Source organism: Vicia villosa, linkage group LG4 (assembly GCF_029867415.1).
Source record: "Vicia villosa cultivar HV-30 ecotype Madison, WI linkage group LG4, Vvil1.0, whole genome shotgun sequence".
Classification (NCBI taxonomy): Eukaryota; Viridiplantae; Streptophyta; class Magnoliopsida; order Fabales; family Fabaceae; genus Vicia; species Vicia villosa.
In genome coordinates, this window is record NC_081183.1 from 165,245,885 (window position 1) to 165,269,535 (window position 23,651).

At 34.7% G+C, this 23,651-nt stretch overlaps 1 protein-coding gene and 1 pseudogene across 1 annotated transcript; one reads left to right on the plus strand and one right to left on the minus strand.

The window, feature by feature from the left end:
* Positions 1-1,050: 1,050 nt before the first annotated feature.
* On the minus strand, positions 1,051-2,854 carry LOC131600159 (hypersensitive-induced response protein-like protein 2). Its single transcript, XM_058872364.1, has 5 exons — positions 2,295-2,854; positions 2,090-2,210; positions 1,761-1,852; positions 1,556-1,652; positions 1,051-1,403 (listed from the first exon to the last, which is right to left on the minus strand). Exons 1-5 carry the CDS (start codon positions 2,481-2,483, stop codon positions 1,051-1,053), a joined length of 852 nt encoding a protein of 283 aa, XP_058728347.1. The 5' UTR covers positions 2,484-2,854.
* An 18,123-nt stretch (positions 2,855-20,977) lies between these two features.
* LOC131600160 (oligouridylate-binding protein 1C-like) lies at positions 20,978-21,450 on the plus strand (annotated as a pseudogene).
* The last annotated feature ends 2,201 nt before the right edge of the window (positions 21,451-23,651 follow it).

The window sequence follows — 23,651 nt, forward strand, 5'->3', positions numbered from 1 at the left end:
TTGATATATCCGAAGATTTGACTATTGATGAGTTTGGTGATTTCTTTCATTTCTCCAGGAAGATTCTTTGTTTAAACAAGCGAATGATTGTGGGTACCGTTTGACTTGCTACGGTTTGGGTGATTTGGTTAAAGCGCAATGCGGTGATCTTTAAGAAGGAAGACTTTAGTTTTACCGAATGTATGTCGGATATTGTATCACTATCTTGGAGGTGGTTGTGTGCCTCTCATAGGAGAGTCAATCTTTGTAGTTTTTATTATTGGAACATTCTACCTCTTCTTTGTTTTGAAAGGTAGTTTTTCTTTGTTGTGTCGGGGCGGAGCATCCCTTTTACTCCCTTTAATTCCATCACTTATTTTAAAAAAAAAATAATACATACTCTTATGGTTCATGTACGGACACTACCATTTGAATCAAACAATTTATTTTTTATTAATTCGAATTTATTTTCCATCAAACACCTAACCAAACCGACTTGTTAGCTATTAATTTTCCTTCAAATTTATAATAGATACGTCATATGATATGAATTGGTGAACTTTTAAAGCAAGTTTTAAATTGTGCATTGGGAGAGTGTTACTAGTGACTCACCTTAATATTTTATGAGTAGCTCAATGGTTTTTTATTTATTTTACGAAATACTTGCATTTCATGCTTCTAACAATTAATTTTTACCGTTTAATGCTCCCTTTCCCACTGAAATAAAAAATATTATGATATTTTTGGTAAAAATTGTCTCAACAAAATAATAGAACCCAACTGACTCTCTTCCTCTTCAAGAAAATTGAACGTAACTGCAATACACACTATTTGTATTCATTATTCATTTTAGCACAATTTACCATATATTAAAATCCTCTACTGAAGAAGCTTATTTTGCATGGTTGAATAGTATATTTCTGTGAATTGGAATGTTTTGTATAATAGAAAACCATGCAAAAGTAGTGAAGAGAGATTGATGCGATGAATAGAATTAATTATTGTGATAGAATTATTTACATCATGAAGTCTCATAAAAACATTTACAATATTTCCAAAAGTACTTATAAATTAATTTGCAGCATTTTGCTGAAGGAGTCCATCCCTAATCTGAACAACAATGTCTCTAACAGCACCATGTGGTATGAACACGGATGAAATTGTTGAGGATGCTCCAATTTTCTTCATGGTGTCGAAGTATTGGGTTAGCAACACCATGTCCACGGCATCTTTAGCAGAAGTTTCAGGTACATTTTCAGAGAATGCAAGAACACTGTCGCTTAGTTCGTCCATGATAGTTTGACGTTGACGAGCTATACCGAGTCCTGATATATACATGGACTCAGCTTCACCTTCAGCTTTCTTTATCTGCAATATCTTTTCTGATTCTGCTTTCTTGTTTGCAGTCAACCTCATTCTCGCAGCTGTTGATGATATCGAAAAAATAGATTAAAATATTCACGCATTTGACATGATCAATTAAAATTTTAGCATTTAAAGTATAAGTGTTTATCATATAAGTGCTTTATTAAGCAAACTGGTTTCTTGTTGAGGAACATGAACTAGAATATATTACATGCATCGATCTCATTCATTGCTCTCTTGACAATAGCATCAGGCTCGATATCAATAATGAAAGTCTGGACTATCTCGTAACCGTAGGTCGACATCGCCTAAAATATTAAGGTTGAGTTAACTTGTTAATGAACATGATTATAACCATCAATGACAAACTGAGGAAACATTTTATTTAAAGAGGAAAAGAAAAAACGAATAAACACCTTCTCAAGCTCATCTTGGACAGTCTTTGCTATATCATTCTTCTGCTCAAAGACGACATCCAGCTCTAACTTCGACACACTGGCTCTTATAACTGAATCAATGCAAAAGTATCAAAGCCTTTTAATGAAGCAAGTCACTAAATTATCAACTATAGTATGGTGTAACAGAAAACAACATGAAAAACTTAAAATGATATAATTTTACACAATGTAAAATCGTGTTAAACTAATGGTCGGTTCAAACTCTCTTATGCAACTCCGCTACGCTATTACGACTATTTGAAAATACTAATGTCAATAATGGAATGGATTAGAAAAATCAAGCATACCATAAAAAACATATGATTGGATATGTTCCCTTATGTCGGTGAGCTTATAAAAGGCATCAGACGCTTTATCAGCCACAACGCGGTATTGTACAGATGCAATCACGTTGACAAAGACATTATCCTGAAAAAGAACAAGTTCATGATAGTATTATTTTTCTTAATCTTTAAGTAAAGCTGGTTTCTTATAAGTGAAAAAAACAAGGACCTTTGTTTTTGTCTCGCATTTAAAATCGTGTTGCTGCACACTTATCGATAATACACCAGGTATCTGATAGCCAATAAACCAAGGTGTCCAATGGTATCCAGGTTCTAAAACTTCAATAAATCTCCCAAATCGTTCTTTTATAGCAACATCACCCTTGTATACATGGTAGCATCCCAAAGCTTGACCCATTTCCTGATTTTTTATTTTTGTTGGATTGGTATTTCAGTCGTACCTTATTTGTGAGAATGTGTAAATTCAGATAAATAGATGGTGTGGTTTTTCTATGTCCGTTTTTTGTTTGCCAGTCGTGGTTAGGATTTTCTTGCATTGTTTTTTTTTTCTCTGTAGTTAGTTGTTTTGTTTCTTAGCTTTTATTTGCGAGAATGTGTAAATTCAGCTAAATAGTTGGCGTAGTTTTTCTATGTCCGTTTTTTGTTTGCCAGTCGTGGTTAGGATTTTCTTGCATTGTTTTTTTTTTCTCTGTAGTTAGTTGTTTTGTTTCTTAGCTTGACAGGTTCTCTTTGTATTTATTTTTAGAACTTAGTATGTTATATGTTATAACAAGTTTCAACACAACGTTACTATTATTATTACTAGTATTATTATTATTATTATTATTATTATTAGTATTATTATTATTATTATTATTAGTATTATTATTATTATTATTATTAGTTTTATTATTATTATTATTATTATTATTATTAATAGTATTATTATTAGTATTAGTATTATTATTAGTATTATTATTATTATTAGTATTATTAATATTATTATTATTAGTATTATTATTTTTAGTATTATTATAAGCATTATTATTATTATTATTATTATTATTATTATTATTATTATTAGTATTGTTATTATTATTAGTATTATTATTATTATTATTATTATTATTATTATTATTATTATTATTATTATTATTATTATTATGAAAAAATGCAAATAACCAAGTTTAAAAAAATTTTACCCAAAAAACCAGGTTTTGGGAGAAATTACCTGGGTAACCAGATTTGGGAGGTGCCCTACACATAGGAGCCACCTCTCGTGGAGCCACCTGTCCTAATCGTGGAGCAACCTCCACCAACAATTAGTTGTTTGTCATGTGTTTGTACTACCAATGTTTTTGTAGTTGTATTTGTATTACTTATGTATTTATATTTGTATTTGTACTACTTATGTATTTGTATTTGTATTACTTATTTATTTGTATTATCTTTTATTAAATCAACTACTTATGAATTTGTACTACCTTTAATTAAATCAACTACTCATGTATTTGTCTTGTAGTGAAGCTGTCTTCATGACCCATATTGTGAGTCTGTATTTTGGACAGTCAAATACGCATGCTTTCATCTAGTCACGTCAAGTCAGGAGTTGATCAGTGTGCTTGCATTTATCATTCAACTTAGGCGTGCTTGTAAACAACACGCAACAGTACTCCTTTTCTATCCACTACTATTATAAATTACGGGCTCCTAGGGTTGAATGCATACATAGAAACACAAACACCATACACCAATCATATACACAACAATGAAAGCTCGCATTAGGCCAGACGGATCGCATCGGAAAAATGGGCCCCCGCCACCAAAGAAACGTCTCGACTATGAACCAGATTACCCCAGAAGGAGCGGGCATGTCATATACTCTCCAGTGAAACCCCTCATGCCGGTAATGTTTTGGAATATCAATTCTGTGGCCCAACTCAAGAGGACTCTCCTGAGGTTTTTGGAAGGGGAGTACCAACCCGGCGAAGAGATAAGAAGTATCAAGAGGCTTAGAACAAGGGGTGGTTTTGTCATCAGAGAAAGGGAACGCGGGTGGGAGAATGTGGAATACGACGTGGATTGCACTCGAATGATTCATTGAACAAATGACATTGTTTTAACCGTTTTAATTTCTTAGATGTTTTAGTTTTCTTATTTTCTGTTAGTGGCTTTTAATGTACCTTTTAATTAATGAATGAATCTTTTCTATCAAAATCGTTTTTTCGTTACAACAACTCGGTTAAGTTCATGGAGTGAATGTACCAAAATTTCTTTTTAATCTGAGGTTTCACTACAGAGAAAACACATGATCAACTCTCTTAAAAATCGGCAAGTCAGTCAGGGCAGCAAATATGGGAGAAAATGTGAGAAACGGCTGAAAAAATTTGTGAAAAAATACCCTACACATAGTTTTTTTAGTTAAAAAAATATTAAAAAAAAAAAAAAGGAATGCACTTAGGCGCCACGGGAGGTGGCTCCTATGTGTAGGTAATTCCAATTATATAAATTATAATTGGTATGTAATTTCTTTTGTGAGGCTTTGTCTTGTCCTTAGTTCTCCCTTTTATATAATATATCTTGTTTATATATAAAAAAAATGTAGTATTCATTTTTGACATTATTACTTATTACTCATAATAGTTTGATATTTAAAAATGCAATCAATTATTATTCATTTGTGGCATTTTCAATTTATTTACTTATTTACAAATAATTTATTTATCAAAACAATAATAGTATAATATATTTGTTCCTGGCAGGAGCATTTCTGATGGTGTTTTGCTGTTAAATGAAGTTCTTGATATGGATTTTAGGGAGAAAAGAAGTTGTTTGGCTTTAAAGGTAGATTTTGAAAAGGCATACGATTGCGTCAGTTGGGACTTTCTAAGGAAGATGCTTCATTTGTTTGGTTTCGGGAATCGTTGGCTTCGATGGATGGATTGCTGCGTTTTTAATAGTCATTTGTCCATTCTTGTTAACGGGAGCACCACCAAGGATTTCAAGGCGGAACGTGGCCTTCGTCAAGGAGACCCTCTGTCTCCTTTCTTATTTGTGTTGGTCGCTGAAGTATTAGCGGGACTGATGAGAAAGGCAGTGGCAAGTGGAGATTACAAAGGATTCAGAGTGAACGAAGAGATTGAAGTTAATCTTATTCAGTTTGCAGACGACACGATTTTGGTAGCGGAGGGATGTAGTGATAATATTTGGATTATGAAATCCATATTAAGGGGGTTTGAGATCATGTCTGGTGTGAGGATTAATTTTAACAAGAGCAGAATCTATGGTATTCATGTTAGTCAGTGGATAATGGAAGCGGCGTCAAACTTTCTATCGTGCGATATAGATTATTTCCCGTTTAAATATCTTGGTGTTGCTGTTGGGAAAAGTCCTAGAAAATTGTCTATGTGGAAAGGGCTCATTTCTACTTTGAAGAATAAGCTGTCTACTTGGAATGGTAGGTATCTCAACATGGCTGGTCGGGTGGTCCTTATCAATGTCGTTTTAAATGCTATTCCCATCTATACGCTATCATTCTACAAAGCTCCATCAAAAGTGATTCAAGAGATTCGTCGTATTCAAAGTGACTTTCTTTGGCAAGGTCGGGAAGGAAATCATTCAATTCATTGGATTCGATGGAGTACCGTTTGTCTTCCCAAGGATAAGGGTGGCCTAGGAATAAAAGATGTGAAGATGCTGAATTTAGCATTGCTCGACAAATGGAAGTGGCGTATTATTAATGAGAAAGAAGCGGTTTGGAAAGACGTTATTACTCACCGTTATTCTAATCCGGGGCTGAAAATTTTCGTCGGAGATGAAAGTGTGCTGAGCAAGAAGGATTCCATCTGGTGGCGAGACTTGATATTGTCGGAAAATTCTGTTAACTCTAATTCTTGTTTTGCAGGTGCTGTTTTTAGCAAGGTCGCGAATGGGCGAGAATCTTCGTTTTGGTTTTCAAATTGGCTGTGTCAGCAATCTTTGAAAAATGCCTTTCCTGAAGTGTTCGCTTTTGCTATTAACTCCTGCTGCAGTGTGGAAGATGCAGGTTTCTGGCAAGATGATTTATGGCATTGGAATTTAGCCGGCATTGTTGAGTCCTCAAATCCGGTGGTCCAAAACTTAGGAGGCAAAATTGTTGCGTTGCTGAACAACATAACGCTGACTAGAGAAGAAGAAGACAACTTTGGATGGTTGAAGAACGATGAAGGTATTTTCACGGTCCGGTCCTGTTACTCCTGGCTGACGGCGGAAACAGCCCTGGATTCTGTTTCTCCCGGTGTGTTGGGGGCTTTATCGAGTTGTTGGAATTCTGCAGCCCCCTTAAAGATGCAGTATTTTGGTTGGAGATTACTTCACGACAGGCTTCCTTCCAAGGACCAGCTTTTCAAACGTGGTATCATTACGGAAATCACCCAACTCAGGTGCGTTTTTTGCTCGTTTGATGAATCTGCAGTGCATCTGTTTGTGTCGTGTCCTTTTGCGGATAACATATGGAGGAAAGTCTATGATTGGATTGGGTCAATAACGGAATTGATTTTGGATGAATTCAAGTCCTTCCTCTTCACTTGTGAGAAAATCTTGAGCAAGAGGAAACGCAGAGTGGTGTCGGTGATTTGGTTTGTCTCTGTGTGGAGCATATGGCTTATGAGGAACGATATTATTTTTAACAATGTTAGCCCGAGTTTCGTCGATTGTATGTCGGCTATTGTTTTTAGATCTTGGAATTGGCTATCCTCCTTTTGTAAGATTATCGATTGTTGTAATTTCTACACTTGGAACTCTTTTCCTCTCCTTTGTTTTGAGATGAAATAGTTTCTGTCGGTGTTTGTTCTGTTGGGTGAAGCTCCCTTTAGCTTCCTTTAATAGATTGTTTGCCTATTAAAAAATAAGTTATTAAAAGGAAAAGACATGGGCATATAATTATGTAATTATATTATAATTTGCTTAAATTGAATAGAATATGACTATGGGAACCTTGTAGAACCTTGTTAACTTTATGAATATATGATATAATTCATAGAATAGGGATGCCTCCAGCGATATATAAGTAGTAACTATTCCTTATTTACTCATAAAAGTTTGATATTTAAAAATGAAATCAATTATTATTCATTTGTGGCATTTTCAATTTATTTACTTATTTACAAATAATTTATTTATCAAAACAATAATAGTATAATATATAAGTTATTAAAAGGAAAAGACATGGGCATATAATTATGTAATTATATTATAATTTGCTTAAATTGAATAGAATATGACTATGGGAACCTTGTAGAACCTTGTTAACTTTATGAATATATGATATAATTCATAGAATATGCATGCCTCCAGCGATATAAGTAGTAACTATTCCAGTTAAATTGATGTTAAAATCCATGCTAGTTGATATATTAATGGGCGAGGTCAATGTGTTTAATGAGTTGAGTTTTATGTAGTAAGAATGCAATGAATTGGAATCATGGTACCTTGATTTAAATTAAGGGATTGCAGATTCGAATAAAAAGAAATCTATGCAATTTTGGTTGTCTGATTTGAATCAGAAATCTAAAGAACTTAATCATAGCTATCTGACTCAAGTCAATGAATCTTTACTTGAATTACAGTTGTCGGACTCGAATCAAGGAGCCTCTGACTCGAATTATAGATTTCTTTTTTTGGGATGGATTTCAATTATGTATGTCTAACTCGAATCATAGAGTTCTTTGGCTAGAACCATGAAGGAAGAATGTGGCCATACTAGTCACTAATGTAGTGTGTAGGGGTAGAATTGAGTTTTGCCCAAATAGAAGGGCATTTTATTCTTTGCCACCCAAGTAAATGGGTATTCAGGCCCAATATTAGAAAAAATCAAAATTTCTCTCTCTCTCTCTCTCTCTCTCTCTCTCTCTCTCTCTCTCTCTCTCTCTCTCTCTCTCTCTCTCTCTCTCTCTCTCTCTCTCTCTCTCTCTCTCTCTCTCTCTCTCTCTCTCTCCTCTCTCTCTCTCTCTCTCGTGGGTTCTATCTCTTTCAAGGGAAGATAAAATACTCACTTAAAGGTTAAAGAGCAGAAGTGGAAGAGAAATATCTACGATATAAGGAGTAACCCCCACATCCTTCCCACAAAATGCTCTAAGAAATCGCCTCATTCAAAGGAAAACTAACTGAACAAAGGTATTGTAGGGTGAAAAGAGACTAGAACAGAGGAACTAAACTACTCTCGAAAGAGCTGCATACTCTCTCCTCTGATCTACTGGTAGAGTCGCCTAATTCAAGGGATTACCAACTGTGATGTTGGCTTTGCTTATAAAATCGACGGTGTTAAAAACAGAAGGATCTCAACTGTTTCAGCGGCCACCCAACGATTCCTATTGGCATTTACTGGCTCAATTATGCGAAGACCCTTATGGGAGAAAGGGACCAGATTTACTAGGGATACACAACGAACCAACCCTGACACAAGAGAGATTGATCAACACTACAAATTATTTCTAACACTTGAGAGACACACTATTTGTGGGGAAAAGTATTGCAACAAACTTGGTGAATTCAGGATTCTTACAGAACTTACCAGATGCAAATAGTAATCTCTTCAACACAAAAAAACGGTTATGGCTTCACACATAACACAATAAGATGTCTCTTACACTGGAGTGACTGGTCACTTGTTGAGGGAAATAAACTTCAGCTATGGAATGCCTTTGTCACTTGGAGAGGCTTTCATCTATAAGGAGAAGGCAAACATCAGGCACCACAATTAAACGTCTCTGACACTGGAGATATTTGTTATTTATTGGGAAAGAACAAACTTCATCACAGACTGCCTCTGAAACTTGGAGAGGCTTCCATCCGTAAGGGATGACTATCACATTCTTCAATGAACTGTCTTCATCAGCTGAGGAAGGCTTACCATTCATTGGAAGGATTTTTATCTTGGATTGTCCCTGTACTGGAGAGATAAATCGTCCACACGTTTCTTCACTGGAATTAATTTGGTTGCTCTGTAGAGACTGTCATCTTCTCTTAATAAAGAATTTTGGTCATACAAGTTTCTTAAATAAAGAGACCATCACTTGTTGTCGGGTGATAAAATTGAAAGTAACTACAATATCAATTGTCGGGGATATAAATCCAACTCTTTGAGGAACCATAAAAGGCTCTGGTTAAGGAGACCATGTCTTTAATTGTGCAAAATAAGTGCACTTTCAATCCAGGATTCACTGATCCAAATATTCATATCTGATGGGGACAAAGTTCGATCCAAGACAAAATTTGGAAAGAGACACCCAAATAAGAAATTTCCCACTGAGGACGGAGCTCAAAATGGGGGTTCATTCTATCCTGAGATATATGGATAAGCTGAAATAAAATCTTCCCATGAGGAATTTAACTCGACGGGGAATACCAACGATATTGGGTCTTTCTGCCTAAAACTGACGCTTAAATGGAAGGAGTAAAGACATCACTTGGGGATAAATCATAACAAAATTTTCTTGTAAAATAATGCGAAAAATGCACATGTATGTAAAGAAAATATGAATGAATGAATGAATTTTATGCATATGCTAATAAAACAGTCATATATAAAGGAAATGATAACTTCGGGGATGACAACACCGGGGTATAACCAGATACTCGACCAATCGTTGATCACATTTGTTGTAGAGGTATAACCTCTCTGGGGAGAGAACTCTCTTAATCAATCTTTAAAATTATTGGGATTCATTTCGAGAAGAAAACCCGTTGAAACAGAACACATTCCGAAAAAAAAAACTTGCATTTAGTCAGGACACTTGCATCAAGACTTAGTTGCTTCACGGGAGTAACATCCATCGATGCTTGGTTTCACACTTTGAGGACTAAATTCCTTGGGGACCAAATTCAGCATTTTCTTTCATATTCACGAGTTTTAAGAAAAAACTTTTTCTTTTCATCATTTTCAAAAAGGTGATTTTAACTTCGTTTCAGATCTTTTTAATTTTAAAAGTAATTTTGTTAAAACATAATAAAATCTAAGAATTCCAAGAAATGAGGTAAGGCTCAAATTTTATTGATGGAATGGTAGTCTGCGAACGACATGACTCCATGAATTACAAAGTTTATAAAATGGTAACTTAAAGGGAAGGGTTACATTAAAATACAAAGATCAATATTCTCCCTAACAACTTTGAATATCGGGCGTACGCTGACATGGGTTGAAAGTCTTCAGAAAGCATCTTCAGGATGGCCAAGTCATACCAAATGTGGTTACTTGCCATAATCTTCAACTTATGCATAGATTGCCTTTACAGGTTTTCAATCTATCGGGATGATTATCTTTTTTTATGTCTGTAATGTTTGCCTGGACCGCCCTTTCAGGTTTTCAGTCTACCGAGACCTTCATTTTTGCCTAAGTCTCCCTTTCGAGTTTTCAACTTAGCGAGTCTTTTTCTTTTTCTTTTTATTTAGGCGAAGTATTTCTTGACCACGACGTCATTCACAGGACGCATGAATTCTTCACCATCCATAGTCATAAGAGTCATAGAACCACCTGAGAAGGCTCTCTTGATGAATATGTACCTTCGTAATTGGGAGTCTATTTTCCCATAGGATTTGGTTGAAAAGATAATACTTTCTTAAGCACGAGATTACCTTCTTGGAATTTCTGAGGTCTAACCTTTTATTCAAACGCTCTCTTCATCCTTTCTTGGTATAACTAACCATGACACAAAGCGGTCATTCTCTTTTTTCCAATAAGATTCAGCTAATTGTATCTAGCTTGACACCATTCAGCTTCTGGTAATTCGACTTCCATTAAAATCCTCATGGAGGGAATTTCAACCTCTATCGGGAGTACAACTTCCATGCCGTATACCAAGGAGAAAGAAGTTTGCCCAATCGAAGTGCGAACTGAAGTATGATACCCATGCAGAGCAAGAAAGAACATTTCATGTCAATCCTTGTAAGTCACAACCATATGTTGGACAATCTTCTTAATATTCTTGTTGGCTGCCTCTACAGCATCATTCATCTTTGGTCGATAGGAAGAAAAATTGTGATGTTCAATCTTGAATTCATCACACAGCTCTTTCATCATCTTATTGTTCAAGTTGAAACCATTATCAGTAATGATTATGTTGGGTACGCCATAGCGACAGATAAGATTATTCTTGATAAAATTCACTATTACTTACCGAGTAACATTGGCATAGGAAGCAACTTCGATCCATATGGTGAAGTAATCAATGGCAACCAAGATGACATTGAGTAGCATTGGAGGCACATGGATCTTATCAGCTTAGATCTGGAACTTGTGGCACCTCTTCACATATTTGTAGCAGTCATATTCCATTGTAATCCAGTAGTAACCCGCTCTTAACATTTTTCTAGCCATTGCATGTCCATTGACGTGAGTGCCAAAAGATCCTTCATGAATTTTTTGCATTAACAGGTTTGCTTCTTGTCTATCCACGCATCTGAGCAACACCATGACAAAGTTTCTTTTGTAGAGTACATTCCCCAGTTAGGAAGAAATTACCAAACAATATTCTCAAAGTTCTTCTGTCTTTGCTAGATGCCCCAGGTGGGTACTCTTGTCTTTGTAGAAAAAGTTTGATATCATAAAACCACGGCTTATCCTCTGTGACTTCTTCAACAGCGAATATATGATAAAGCTAAGAAATGAGAGAATCTTCAAATGTTAGGGGAATCCAAGCAAGTTTTTTTTTTTGCAGGGGGTTTTACAAAGGCGCCTATATGGCAGGGGGAGAATAAGTATTAACCCATTTTTATATATTGTTATTCTTACTGTCAGTAGTATAATTTTCTCTCAAAAAACTAAGACATGCAACGCAACATAGAGCCGACAAAGATATAGTCGACTAAAATTGATACAATTCTAGTTGACACTTCACAAATGATGCATATAAAAAACAACTGGCATTAAGTATCTTACAAATCAGATTCTGGGGTAGTTCATTCGACCAATTTCGAACAAATCACTAATAACTGACAGCCATACATTTTATTCTTTAAAAATATAACAAACATATTGTTTCACACATTTCAGTCAGCATGAAATTCTTTCTGATGCAGAGAGGATTCCCTGGATTTAAAAAACTGCACACTATTCTCTAAAATTGAAAAAAATTAAAAACAAAGTCAAATATCTTACACAAGTTTGGCTTCCTCTGAGTTTAACAGATATAGTTAAGCAATCACAGACACTGTTTCAAAGTCTCCCACTAGAAGAAGACCGTAAGACCAAAAAAGGAAACAAACAACCAGTTAGTAACAAACCAACAGTAAATAAAAAAAAGAATGCATTTTCTTAACAGTAAAAGTGCTTTAGGTTAGAAATTATGGAAAACAAACCGACAAACCAACAGTTTCAAGTATCAAGAAAAATGATATAAAAGTGCTATTTCTAAATTTTTTGTTTGTACTTTACTTGCATTTTGTTCAAATCATAGTTTATAATTATATCTAAAGATAATGTACACAGATTCGGTGGATTTGCCACATCTCTACTATCACAATTTGGCTTCTTCAATGGAATTCCTCTTGTTCACTAGCAAACTTTACATGTCACAATTCACACTCTTTGTTCATTAGTATAATTACAAATACTATATTAAAACTCCATTCAAAAGTTAATAGATTAGGATTATAGAATATTTAAAACTCCGTCCTAAAAGTTTGAAAGATAACATAACACACTACAACCACAAATAACATAACACAATAACAGAAAGATAATTGACTAGTCTAACAAAACTCTTTCCATCATGTACTTTATCTTTCATTTAAAGGTATTGGGATTTAAGGTTTAGGGGCGAATACATTATACACATATAGCAAATATCAAATAGTTATAACAGCAACAATGTCCAATCTCGAAATGCTCGAATTAATGAGCGGTACAATTTAATTCCAAGAGCTTTTAGGTCACTATAATGAATCTTCTATCATATAAGAAAGTCTCCCTTTTCCTCAATCCTCAAGCATTCCACATCAGCAAATGCTCTCTCAAGCATTCCACATCAGCAAATGCTCTCTCAATTTTCCACATCAGCATCCTTAAAACTAACTTCTTCTTCCACTATAATTCGGCAGTTACATCCTTCTGTTCTTCAATTTCCACTATCCTCATAACTGCCCTTAAATCCAAGGTTGTCAAGATCAAGATCTTACATAAAATCGAGAGAGAATAGCAAGATCGTAGAATATAAAATCGTAGCTAAGATCGGCAGATCCTACCTAATTATATTTGTAAGATTGAGAGAGAGTAACAAGATCGTAAAACATAAAATTGCATGATATATGTTATTAGACAAGTGTATTAGTGATAAAATGACTCCTTTTCAAACTCTTTAGACATGTATGTTGAGTTTTTATATGTTATTACTACCACATGGACAATTTGTTAGACATTAGGGACATATTTGGCCAATTACTAGACATTAGGGACATTTTTTTTACAATTTGACTACAACACGCGATTCTACTTAAGATCGGGATCGTTGAGGGTGAGTGAGATCGTAAAATCTTAAGATTTTAAGATCTAGATCAAGATCTTGACAACCATGCTTAAATCCATCCTCTTCCCAATTCCAAAACCTTTCCAAAAAATGTTATTGCAGCCCCATTATTCTTCTTCTTTCACGATTCATTCATGTTTTTCCGCCTCCATTCATGTTCTTCGGCGTGTCCGCGATTCCAATTGGCTTCTGCTTTCATTTTTGTATGTTATTGTTTTTCTGTGTTATGCAATGAACGCAGTTTGATGATGTTGCTGAGCGGTTTCATTCGCGTTTGCACATGTGGTGTTCGGTTTTGAATGTTTGATGATGAATGTTGAGTTGAAACAACTTTGAATCAACAAAGCTGGGTGAGATCTTTCTGAGTTTATGTTATTTTCTCTTTAATCTCTCTTCTTCTCTCTCAAACTTTCTGCTTTATATTCTCCATTTAAATCTGATTTAGGTGTATTAATGTTGCTTAGTTTAGTTTTATGTTTCGAATAAATTAGTAGGCCACCATGTTTGTTATAATGATTGAAGATTGGTGGAGAATGGAAGAGAATCGATTCAAGATTGAAGGTGTTATGAGGTTAGTTTTCTGTTATGGAAGTTTGTTACCGATATTCTTATGGATCATCGCAGTTGGAATGGAAAACTATTCATATTTTTAATGTTAGGTCCAATGAGGTAGCTAACTTACAAATTAAGGAGATCCAAATTTTATAGTTACATAATTTCATTAATAATATTTATCTGAGATTATGCAGATTGATCGGTTCTTTGTAGTATTTTGATTTTGTTTATGCTTTGAATTTCAGGTCGCGGTATGTTTCAATTTGGTTTTCTCCGATTAAGCTAATGGTTCATACGTGCACCTATTTACAATTCGCTTTTATGTTGTATAAATCTTAGACTTCAACAATATAGACCACTAATAAGATTTTCATAACTCTCTCATTTCTTTTTTATTTCTTCGTCTTCTCTCTCTTTCAAGTTTGATTTTGATTTAATTTTCAACGTTTCAGGTTTCATGGTGTTGGCTCACGTGGAAGGGGAAAGATCCATCGCCGATGCAGTTTCTGATGATGTGTTGGTGTTTGTTATTTCTTTGTATGATTTGTTAAATTCTGTTTGGATAAGTTGTGACCTGATTTTGATGTAGGTTTATGCAGGTTTTCAATTGAAATGCCGAATTGATCGATTCATCGAATGAATAAGTGAGTTTAATTTTTTAAAATTGTTTCTCTTGCACTTACTCTCTCTTTTTCTTCTTTCTTCTCTCTTTATTTTTCTTCCTTCTTCCTCTGCATGATGCCGCTTTGTATATGGATGACGATATGTAGTTATGTTATAGTTGGTAAGTTGTTGATTTAATTTAGTTCTTAGGGTTTTGACTGGGTTTGGGTTTGTTATGGTTATTATTTTGATTTCTTCATCCCCAAAGAGAGAGGTCGGCGACCTATTATCGCTCTTTGATAAGTACAGAGAGGTCGTTGACATCTTCATCCCCAAAGATCGAAGGTATTTCTTTTTTCTGATTTCCCCCAATTTACCAATTCATCAAATCCATAATTTTAGATTATCAAAATTGAAATTTTTTATTTTAGAACTAGTGAGTTGAGGGGTTTCGTTTTTGTTCCTTACATATATGCAAATGAATCTTCCAAATTTGCTGATAGCATGGCGGATGGCTGAAATGACAAACTTTCTGCAGCAAAAACTGGCACAAATGCCTTCTCGCTTTTAGATAGCTGAGGAATTCAATGTTGCAGTTTCTACGACAAGTCAAGGTAAGTTCTTAAAAGGAAGGAAAAAGTTTCAATTGATATTTCATTATCAAGTCCCAACTAATTAGAATCTTAAAGCTTTTGTTTATATAATTTGCCTTTAGCTGTGGCTTTTTATTACAAGACTACAATAGGCATATTTTGTCTTTGTACAATATTTTGTTTGTAGTTGTCATACCCTAAAATTTTCCTATCATATTTAATCATATTTCAGTCCATCTGACTTTCAAATGCTCAAAGATCTCCAATTGCTCAAAGCTACCTACCTCATAAACGAATGCCTTTGAACTAGGGTTTTGATCTTCTGAAAGAGAAATCAACTTCTGATACCTCAAGTGGACTCCATGGTCTCTCATATGCTCAAAAGGGTCCTCATGCCAAGGTTCAAACACTGATTCACAAGATTGCCTAGACAAAAGCTTAAATAGTCAACAGTCTACTAGTTTGACCTAAAAGTCAACTGTGGTCAAAGTACAGTCAAAATTCCTGATTTTTGGTCAACATCCTTATTTTGAAGTATCATTCATCATTTGATCAAGTATTAATCATGATTCATCAAGGAAAGCTCTAAAATCATCAAAACTCAAACTTTCTAAATTAGGGTTTTTTGGACCTAAAGTCAACTGAACTTTGACCAGCCATAACTTTCACATGGAACATCATAAATTTTCCATCCAAAGCTCAATTTGAAGGAAATTTAATTCTCTACAACTTTGTCTCTCACATGACAGGGCTAGAAATGCACCATTTGGGATATATGGGTCAATACATTACAAGTCCTTCTAAAAGCCTCCAAAAAGTCAACAAAAAGTCATTTCTTCTCAAAGCTCATAACTTGAATATGATAAAATCAACTGAGATGAAACCAAAAGGAGCCTTTAGGGGACTCTTTGAGATTTCTAGAAAGTATTAGAACACCTCCATAGGATCAATATTCAGGGAGATATGAAACGCACAAGTCGAGCAAAATTCAAAGAATTCACAAAACCCTAATTGAGTAATCTTGTGTTTTTGGATTAATGGGCCCAAGATTTGAGTTACAAACACTTCCATAGCATGAATAAAGATCCATAAGTTGTACCACTTATTTTTATAATTACTATTTAATTTATTTGGGTTTTTTATTCATTTAAAAAAAGCCAAATTTATTGAATAAAATATGAAAATAATGTGATTAAATTATATGGCTTTACTTTTAATCATCCATGGGCTCAAATAACCTCATATAAAGATCCAAATTCGTGCTAGCATGTTATTAAAGGGAAATATCCAAAAATAGAAGCATTTTTATGGTTTTATTTGCAAATTTTCCAAGTCACTCAATGGTATAAATCCAAGCCCAAATATTTGACCTAAAAGATTCATTATAAAGGTGCAAGTAAGGTCAGATGGAGGGGGGCGAAAAAAAGAAAGAAAACATTAGGGTTTCAAATCCTTAAAGATACAAGAAAATAGGGCACACTTGCACTCTTGGTTGGAGAAGAATTCAGGGGCAAGCAAGAGTTTCATTCCACTTTCGAGGTAAGTCTGGGTGAGTATAGATCCATAATCATGGATGCAGCACGCTAGAATACTCCATGTATGAATTTTCTTTCGCATGTATTTTTCTATGAATCGTATGCTGGTTTTTAGTGCACTGCAATAGGAACTAACAACGTGGATGAGTCCCTGAGATCCCTTAGAACAGGTTCAAACTCCCACTCGCAAGTTTCGACGGCCTGAATGCAAAGTGCCATGGCTAGGGTTTTGAAGTTGTAAAGCTTCGAACCCATGTGTAGGGGGCGTTTCAAGGAAAAAAGATGGCTTCATGGAGTCCCAAACAAGGTTCCTAGACGATCTGGGTTGTTACGCTGATCGTAGCGTCGCGTAGATAAGTGTTCTCAAATCTCAGCCAAGAAGAAGAAGTATCTAGGGAAAAATCCTCAGGTAATTCCGTAGGTAGAATCACAACAATTTCCGCAGGTAACCTGAAGAAGAAGATCAACAGAAACTTTGAAAAAGCTGACTCGTACGCGTGGCAATTCTGAATGTTCTTATTCGCTGGTCAAACTTGGCTAACTCTATCTCCATCATTCATTGGTTGTCACACATCCACATGGGCCTAGCTATGTACTCTTTGACCTTTTCCCAATTTCGTTTAAATTTTATATTTAATTTATTTTCACGATATATTAAACAGCAATGAAAGACAACTTGCATGGCCAAGCGTATAGTTTGCAAGGTACTACGCCTAGGTTCGATCCCCAGGTGCGACTGACTTATTTTTTTATAACTTATATGAACACAGATCCAATACTATGCCATCGTCGCACGCCTACCATGCAGCATCAAATCTATGCCACTGATCTTCTCAGCAGTTTGATCCAACGCATACAAGCTTGTGTACCATCGTGGGACCTCCAGGTACGCCCACACCAAAGTACACGCCCCCAATTTGTTTTATTTGTTTTCTTTAAAAAATACTCCTTTTCCTTCTTTTCTTTAATTAATTAAACTTTTCCCATAAATCATACTTTTTTTTAAAAAGAAGCAAAACCTTTTGTCTACCCATTTATTTTAACATTAGTTTATTTAAATAATTAGAATTTTTAATTAGTGATTAGAATAATTAATTTAGCATAATTAGATAATTAATTTAATTAATAATTAAGATAATTAATTTAGATTAATTAGGTAATTTAGAATAATTAGATGATTATTTTTAGGTTTAACATTAATCGTAATTAAGTTGTTATATTTAGCCTTTTTAAAACCATGTGACTATCAGCAATGTAAGGCTTGTCTATTAATTATAGGCTTAGGTTTTACCCTCCTTTTTTGCCATAAGGTTTTTAACCCTGTTTTTACTAAACTACATTTTTTATTCGCGATCTTCTCTTCTCATCCCATACTCCCTTGATTGTCGAATTTTTTATTTAATTTTCCTCTTTTATTTAATTATGCTTTTATTTAAATTATGCTATTTATTTAATTATTTAATTTTCGTCATTTAAATTCTAGAAGATGCATAGGTTTCTTATTCAATTTTTGATGTAATAGTAATTAGGGCCTTTTATTTTTGCCTTTTAAATTCCGCGTTTATTTTTCTGCCCGCAGGTGTTTATTGTAATAGCGTAGGAAATTTTATTTCTGCCTTTATTTTATTTTAATTGCGTGGTTAGTAATTTAGGGAGTGATAACCATGAATTGAACGTAGATCACCTAATTACAAGATAAATATCATCGAAGTTAACCACATGATTGTGCACCCACACACCTTTAGGGTAACCCTTCTTGTTGTCTGTTGCCTTATATTGCTGCCTTGTTGCCTCTAAGTATACTAAATAGTCAAGTCCCTCGATTCCGAGGATACCTAAAGCAATGTTGCATGTTGCAAACTCCCTCGAGGTTGCCTTATAAATAATAATTGTCCTAATTGCTAAGGTATCCTCGCATGATGCCTAAAAAAGATAAAATGACTGTTATGTCCTTCCCTTAGACTACCTGCCCTCTTTATGGCAAGGGGCAGTCTTGTGGCGAACGATAATTTCGATGACCCTGTTTTCAAATCCAGTTGAAAGACTTCCTGCCCTCTTATGGTACGGATAGACCATTTCGCCCTGAAAAGCTAAAAGAACAAATTTCTAAACTTAGGGTAGTTGCTATTAATTGCTTGCTCTTTTTCAAATTCAAATTCAAGTTCAAAATATTTTCCCACTTCTTTTCAAAGAAACTTTTCAAAAAGACTACGCTTATTTACAAGCTAAAGTTCTTATTCAAATTTCTATTCACACCTTACTTTTCAAACAATTCAAAAACAAAGTGAGCAAAGCAATTAAGAGCCCATGGAAAACCATGGATGCAAAGGGTTCCTTACACCTTCCCTTTGTATAATTTACCCCCCAAACTCAAAATCTTTAAAAGGTCTTTTTCTGTTCTTTTAGCCTTTCTGTTAAATTGGATAAAATAAAAGTCGGTGGCGACTCTTGCTTAACCGCGACATTTCGATAAAAAGTCAATTCACCGTATTATAGTAGTCATAGCTGATCATGGTCAAATAGAGAATTTTCCAGCTGGTCAATTGGATGCTAATCTTCGGATGATAGCAAAAATTGTTGCTATTTGTAATGATGTTGGAGTGTCACAGTCAGAGAATAAGTTTGTTGCCCATGGAATGCCTACTGAAGCAGCCTTGAAGGCAAGATATGTCTTTCCAGGGTCTTTGGCTCATTTCTCATATGTTATTTGCAATTAATCTTTGCATGAACCATCCTTTTACATATTTTCTTTTAGTGTTATCATAGCAGTTTCAAATTAGTATTGTTTTTTTAATCATTAGAAAGAAGATTGGGCTATTTCTTTCGACCACATCCATGCAAAAATGGCCAATATAGCCGATAAAAGTGTCTGACTGTTTTTTGTATAATTGCTAGAGATTTTAGGCTTTGGTAGAGAAGATGGGCCTTCCTGAAGGATCTAAGGATGTGCAAGCAGGAAGCAAAAGTACCATACTGCGTAAGTATAATCTTTTTGTAAAACATCATTTGGGGTGATTTACCATGCATTGCAGACGACTTGATAACTCCTTTTAACATACAAGACTAATCCACTTTCATTAGTTTTTCTATTTAGTTGATTTTCATGGAAAAGTAAAATTACTACTTAAGTTAAAGGCTTTAACAATTTGCGATCCTTAAGTGTTTTTTTTGTAATGGATTCGAAGCTTGGCTGAAACACCAAGTGTTTCCCCCCCGGCTGAAAGATATGCTATTAGTTTTTAGCAGTTTTTCTAATCAATAGGCGCCTAATAAATATTGTATATAATGACACTTAATATGGTTTCAACAAAGAAAACATAACAAATAGCTCATCTGGTAATTATATTGTACTTCCTGAAACAATAAAGGAATGTTTGAATCAAATACTTTCACATTTAACTTATTTGGGGGCTTACTTAATTTTTGTTGTCATCTTTTTACCATTGACCTAAAGATTTTTACGTGATCGAACTTTCAAAAATTAGTGTTCATTAAGACTTCTGTTTTCATAGCTAACTGACGGAATATTAGGCATGCAATTATCATAATTTTTTATTATTCAGAGGATGGTAAAGAGACACCTAACAATGATGCTCCTGAGAACAATCCTCAATATACAACTGTTTATGTGGGTAACCTTGGTTCTGAGGTAAGAAACTTTATTTCTATTTTTCAATTTATGGTTTGAACAAAGTAGTTCATCAATCAATAGTCTACTAATAATTTTTCAAGCTTTTTATGATTCAACAGAAGTAATATTTTGAAATACATAGACCCATTTATAACCAGTCTTTACATTCACTCACCAGTTTTAGCTTATTGTTTTATTTTGCATTTTTGTTTTGGCCATTATGGTAGAGATGCAGATTTAGTTTTAAGTTTCTGCCTTTTGATTTTGATATATGTGATGTTTACTCGTGAACTGTATCTTTGAAATTTGTGGAAATTGATGTTCTCATTTTAATCGTTATGACCTTTTGTTGATTCTAGAGGCAACACAAACTTGATCTCCATCGTCATTTCTATACCATTGGGGCTGGTGTGATAGAGGAGGTTTGTGTCCAGCGTGATAAAGAATTTTGGTTTGTGAGGTTTAGTACTCACGCGCAAGCAGCTCTGGCAATTAAGATGGGAAATGCCCAGTCTTATCTCGGCAGAAAACTAATTAAGGTGAGTTTTCCACATTGGCAATTGACATGCTTTCATAACCTGTGCTCAATGAATTATAAGGAATTGCAATTAGTTTGTATCTCTACTAATTATTTATTATTCATGAATATAATTTTCACCGTTCTTATTGCCTCTGATATTGTGTGTGTTTAAATACAGTGCTCTTGGGGGAGAAAGCCGACTACACTTGAACTGCTTCAAATCCTCTTCCTCCACCTACTGTTGCACCTTTGCCAGGTGTTTCTGCAACTGATATACTGATCTGCGAGAGGAAGATAGCAATGAGTAAGATGGGTGGTGTCCATGCTGCATTGATGCATCTCCAAGCGAAACATCCTCTTAAGTAGGCCGCAATTGGAGCAAGCCGGGAGATATATGACGGCGGGTTCCAAAATGTAGCTGCTGCACAACAAATGATGTACTACCAGTAAAATATAATAAGCTATCTCTATCTATCTGCATGCATTGGGCAATGATATATATGATCAAGGTGATGCTGCTGTTTTTATCCAGCTTTATGGTCTTCCAATAAGAGTTCGGGCAATGCTTCAGCAAGGCATTTAATTTAAGTGTTGATTTCATTTCAGATCATGTATTTGTTTACAATAAGACCACATGCTTTGTTTAGTTAGATGAAATAATTGTCTTTTATCTGTTATTTCAATTCTCGTTATTTAGGAATTGGATTGTAATCAGAGAGTAGTTTCAATTCTCGCGTATCGTATCACAATGTTTCTCGTTGATTATTAACCAAAGGTAAATCGATTTAGGGGGGGTTGTTTTAGATTTCTATTAAACAAAATAGTGAAAATTAGTGATTATCAAAATAAACTGAAACGATTAATCTACTGTTTTGGCTTCCTAACTTATCATCGATCCAAATAATTTCCAACTCACAAGCGGATTCTATTCCCTTTTCGATTATAACAACAATTATACAAGCGCAATTGATATTATGTGATGTATGTTCCTAATTCCCGAATTAAGCAAATGGATTATATATAGCAATCGTGAATTAAGCAAACACGACAAACATACGCGGATTAAGCAAACGCGATTAAAGTATAAGAACATGCAACCATCGAAATAAATCAAGTCAACCTTGGATAATATCGAATTAAGCAAACAACATATCAAAGATTAGAATTGAAAGGAAATAGATTAATTGTAAAATATAAGAACCTCAAAGTATCGGCGGAAACCGTTTACAGCAGATTAACCTCTAAGAATTAGTTCTTCATGATCAAACGTACAAGCTCTCCCAAAATCGTGAATGGTCAATGGTGATGAACAGTAACTTCGGCTGTACCCTAAGGAGAAATGGTACAACCCGTTTTACAAACCAACTGGGTTAAACATACGACCCAGGCCCAAAACTAATTAACCCGAAACTTAACTAAAACTAGTGCTGCAACTTCAACGAATTTTCTGGCCCTGCTACAGTCTGGTCTGACTTCGACTCCAACATAAGAATTGTATCTCTTTCTATTAGCTTTCCGGCAATTAGTAGAACGCCTCAATCGGACTCCTGGAACTCTAGATATGGTCGTTTCCGTGCAGCCTGCTAAAGCTGAAAATTAAATACGAAAATCAAATAACAATAAAAATAAATTAAAATATAAGAACATTATAAAATACAAAAATAAGACCAGAAAACCATGGAAATGTATAAGTACAAACGTAGAGGAATGTGCATCAAAATGCACTGATCAAATTCAATTTGATCCGCTGTCGCGCGCGGATCAAAAACGAGTTATTTTGAAAAGACCGTAGATAGCGACAAGTGACTTGAATATCGTTCTCAAGGATTTTTGTGTTATATTAACTGAACAAAATTAAATTAAGGGGGGTTTGGTTGGTTTAGAATCAAATTGACAAAATTCAAAATAAGTGATTATTGAAATAAGTTGTTATGAAATAAGTGATTTTAACAGGTTAATCTACCGGTTCTACTTCCAACTTATCATTGGTTATTTCAATTTCAATTCTCCTAAGAGGTATCAATTCCTATCCAATTGTAATACTGAGGAAACAAGCGTCGACAGTATTACACGACTTATGATCCGAATCACCGAATTAAGCAAACGGTTATCGATAGTGCGAAGAAACAAAGAAGCTAAGTTTAAACGCGATTAAAGTAAGGAACATGCATCAATCGAATTAAATCCAATACATTCTATAAGAACGAATTAAGCAAACGAAATCATAGGACGAATTGGAAAGGAACTAAATTAAATTGAAAGTAATGATAACCTCAAAGTTTTGTGGAATTCGAATTCGGTAGATTGCCCCTCGGATTAGTTCTCCATTGCAAAATCGTACAAAAACTCAAAATTATTTCGTGAATAGTCCAACTTCAACAGTATCACGGCTGCTAGGTAATAGAGAGAACAACCGAAATAGTTTAAGACCCAACTGGGTCAAATTACAACACCCAGGCCTACTACTCAACGACCCAAAAACTGAAAATAAAATAGTGTTGCAGCTTCAGACGCAAATCTGGGAAATATAGGCTCCGAATCTGACTTCAACTCCAACATGAAAGTTGTAGCTCTTTCTCTTAGCTTTCCGTCGATTACTAGAACGCCTCGATCGGATTCTCAAAGCTTCAGTTATGATCGTTTCCGTGCAG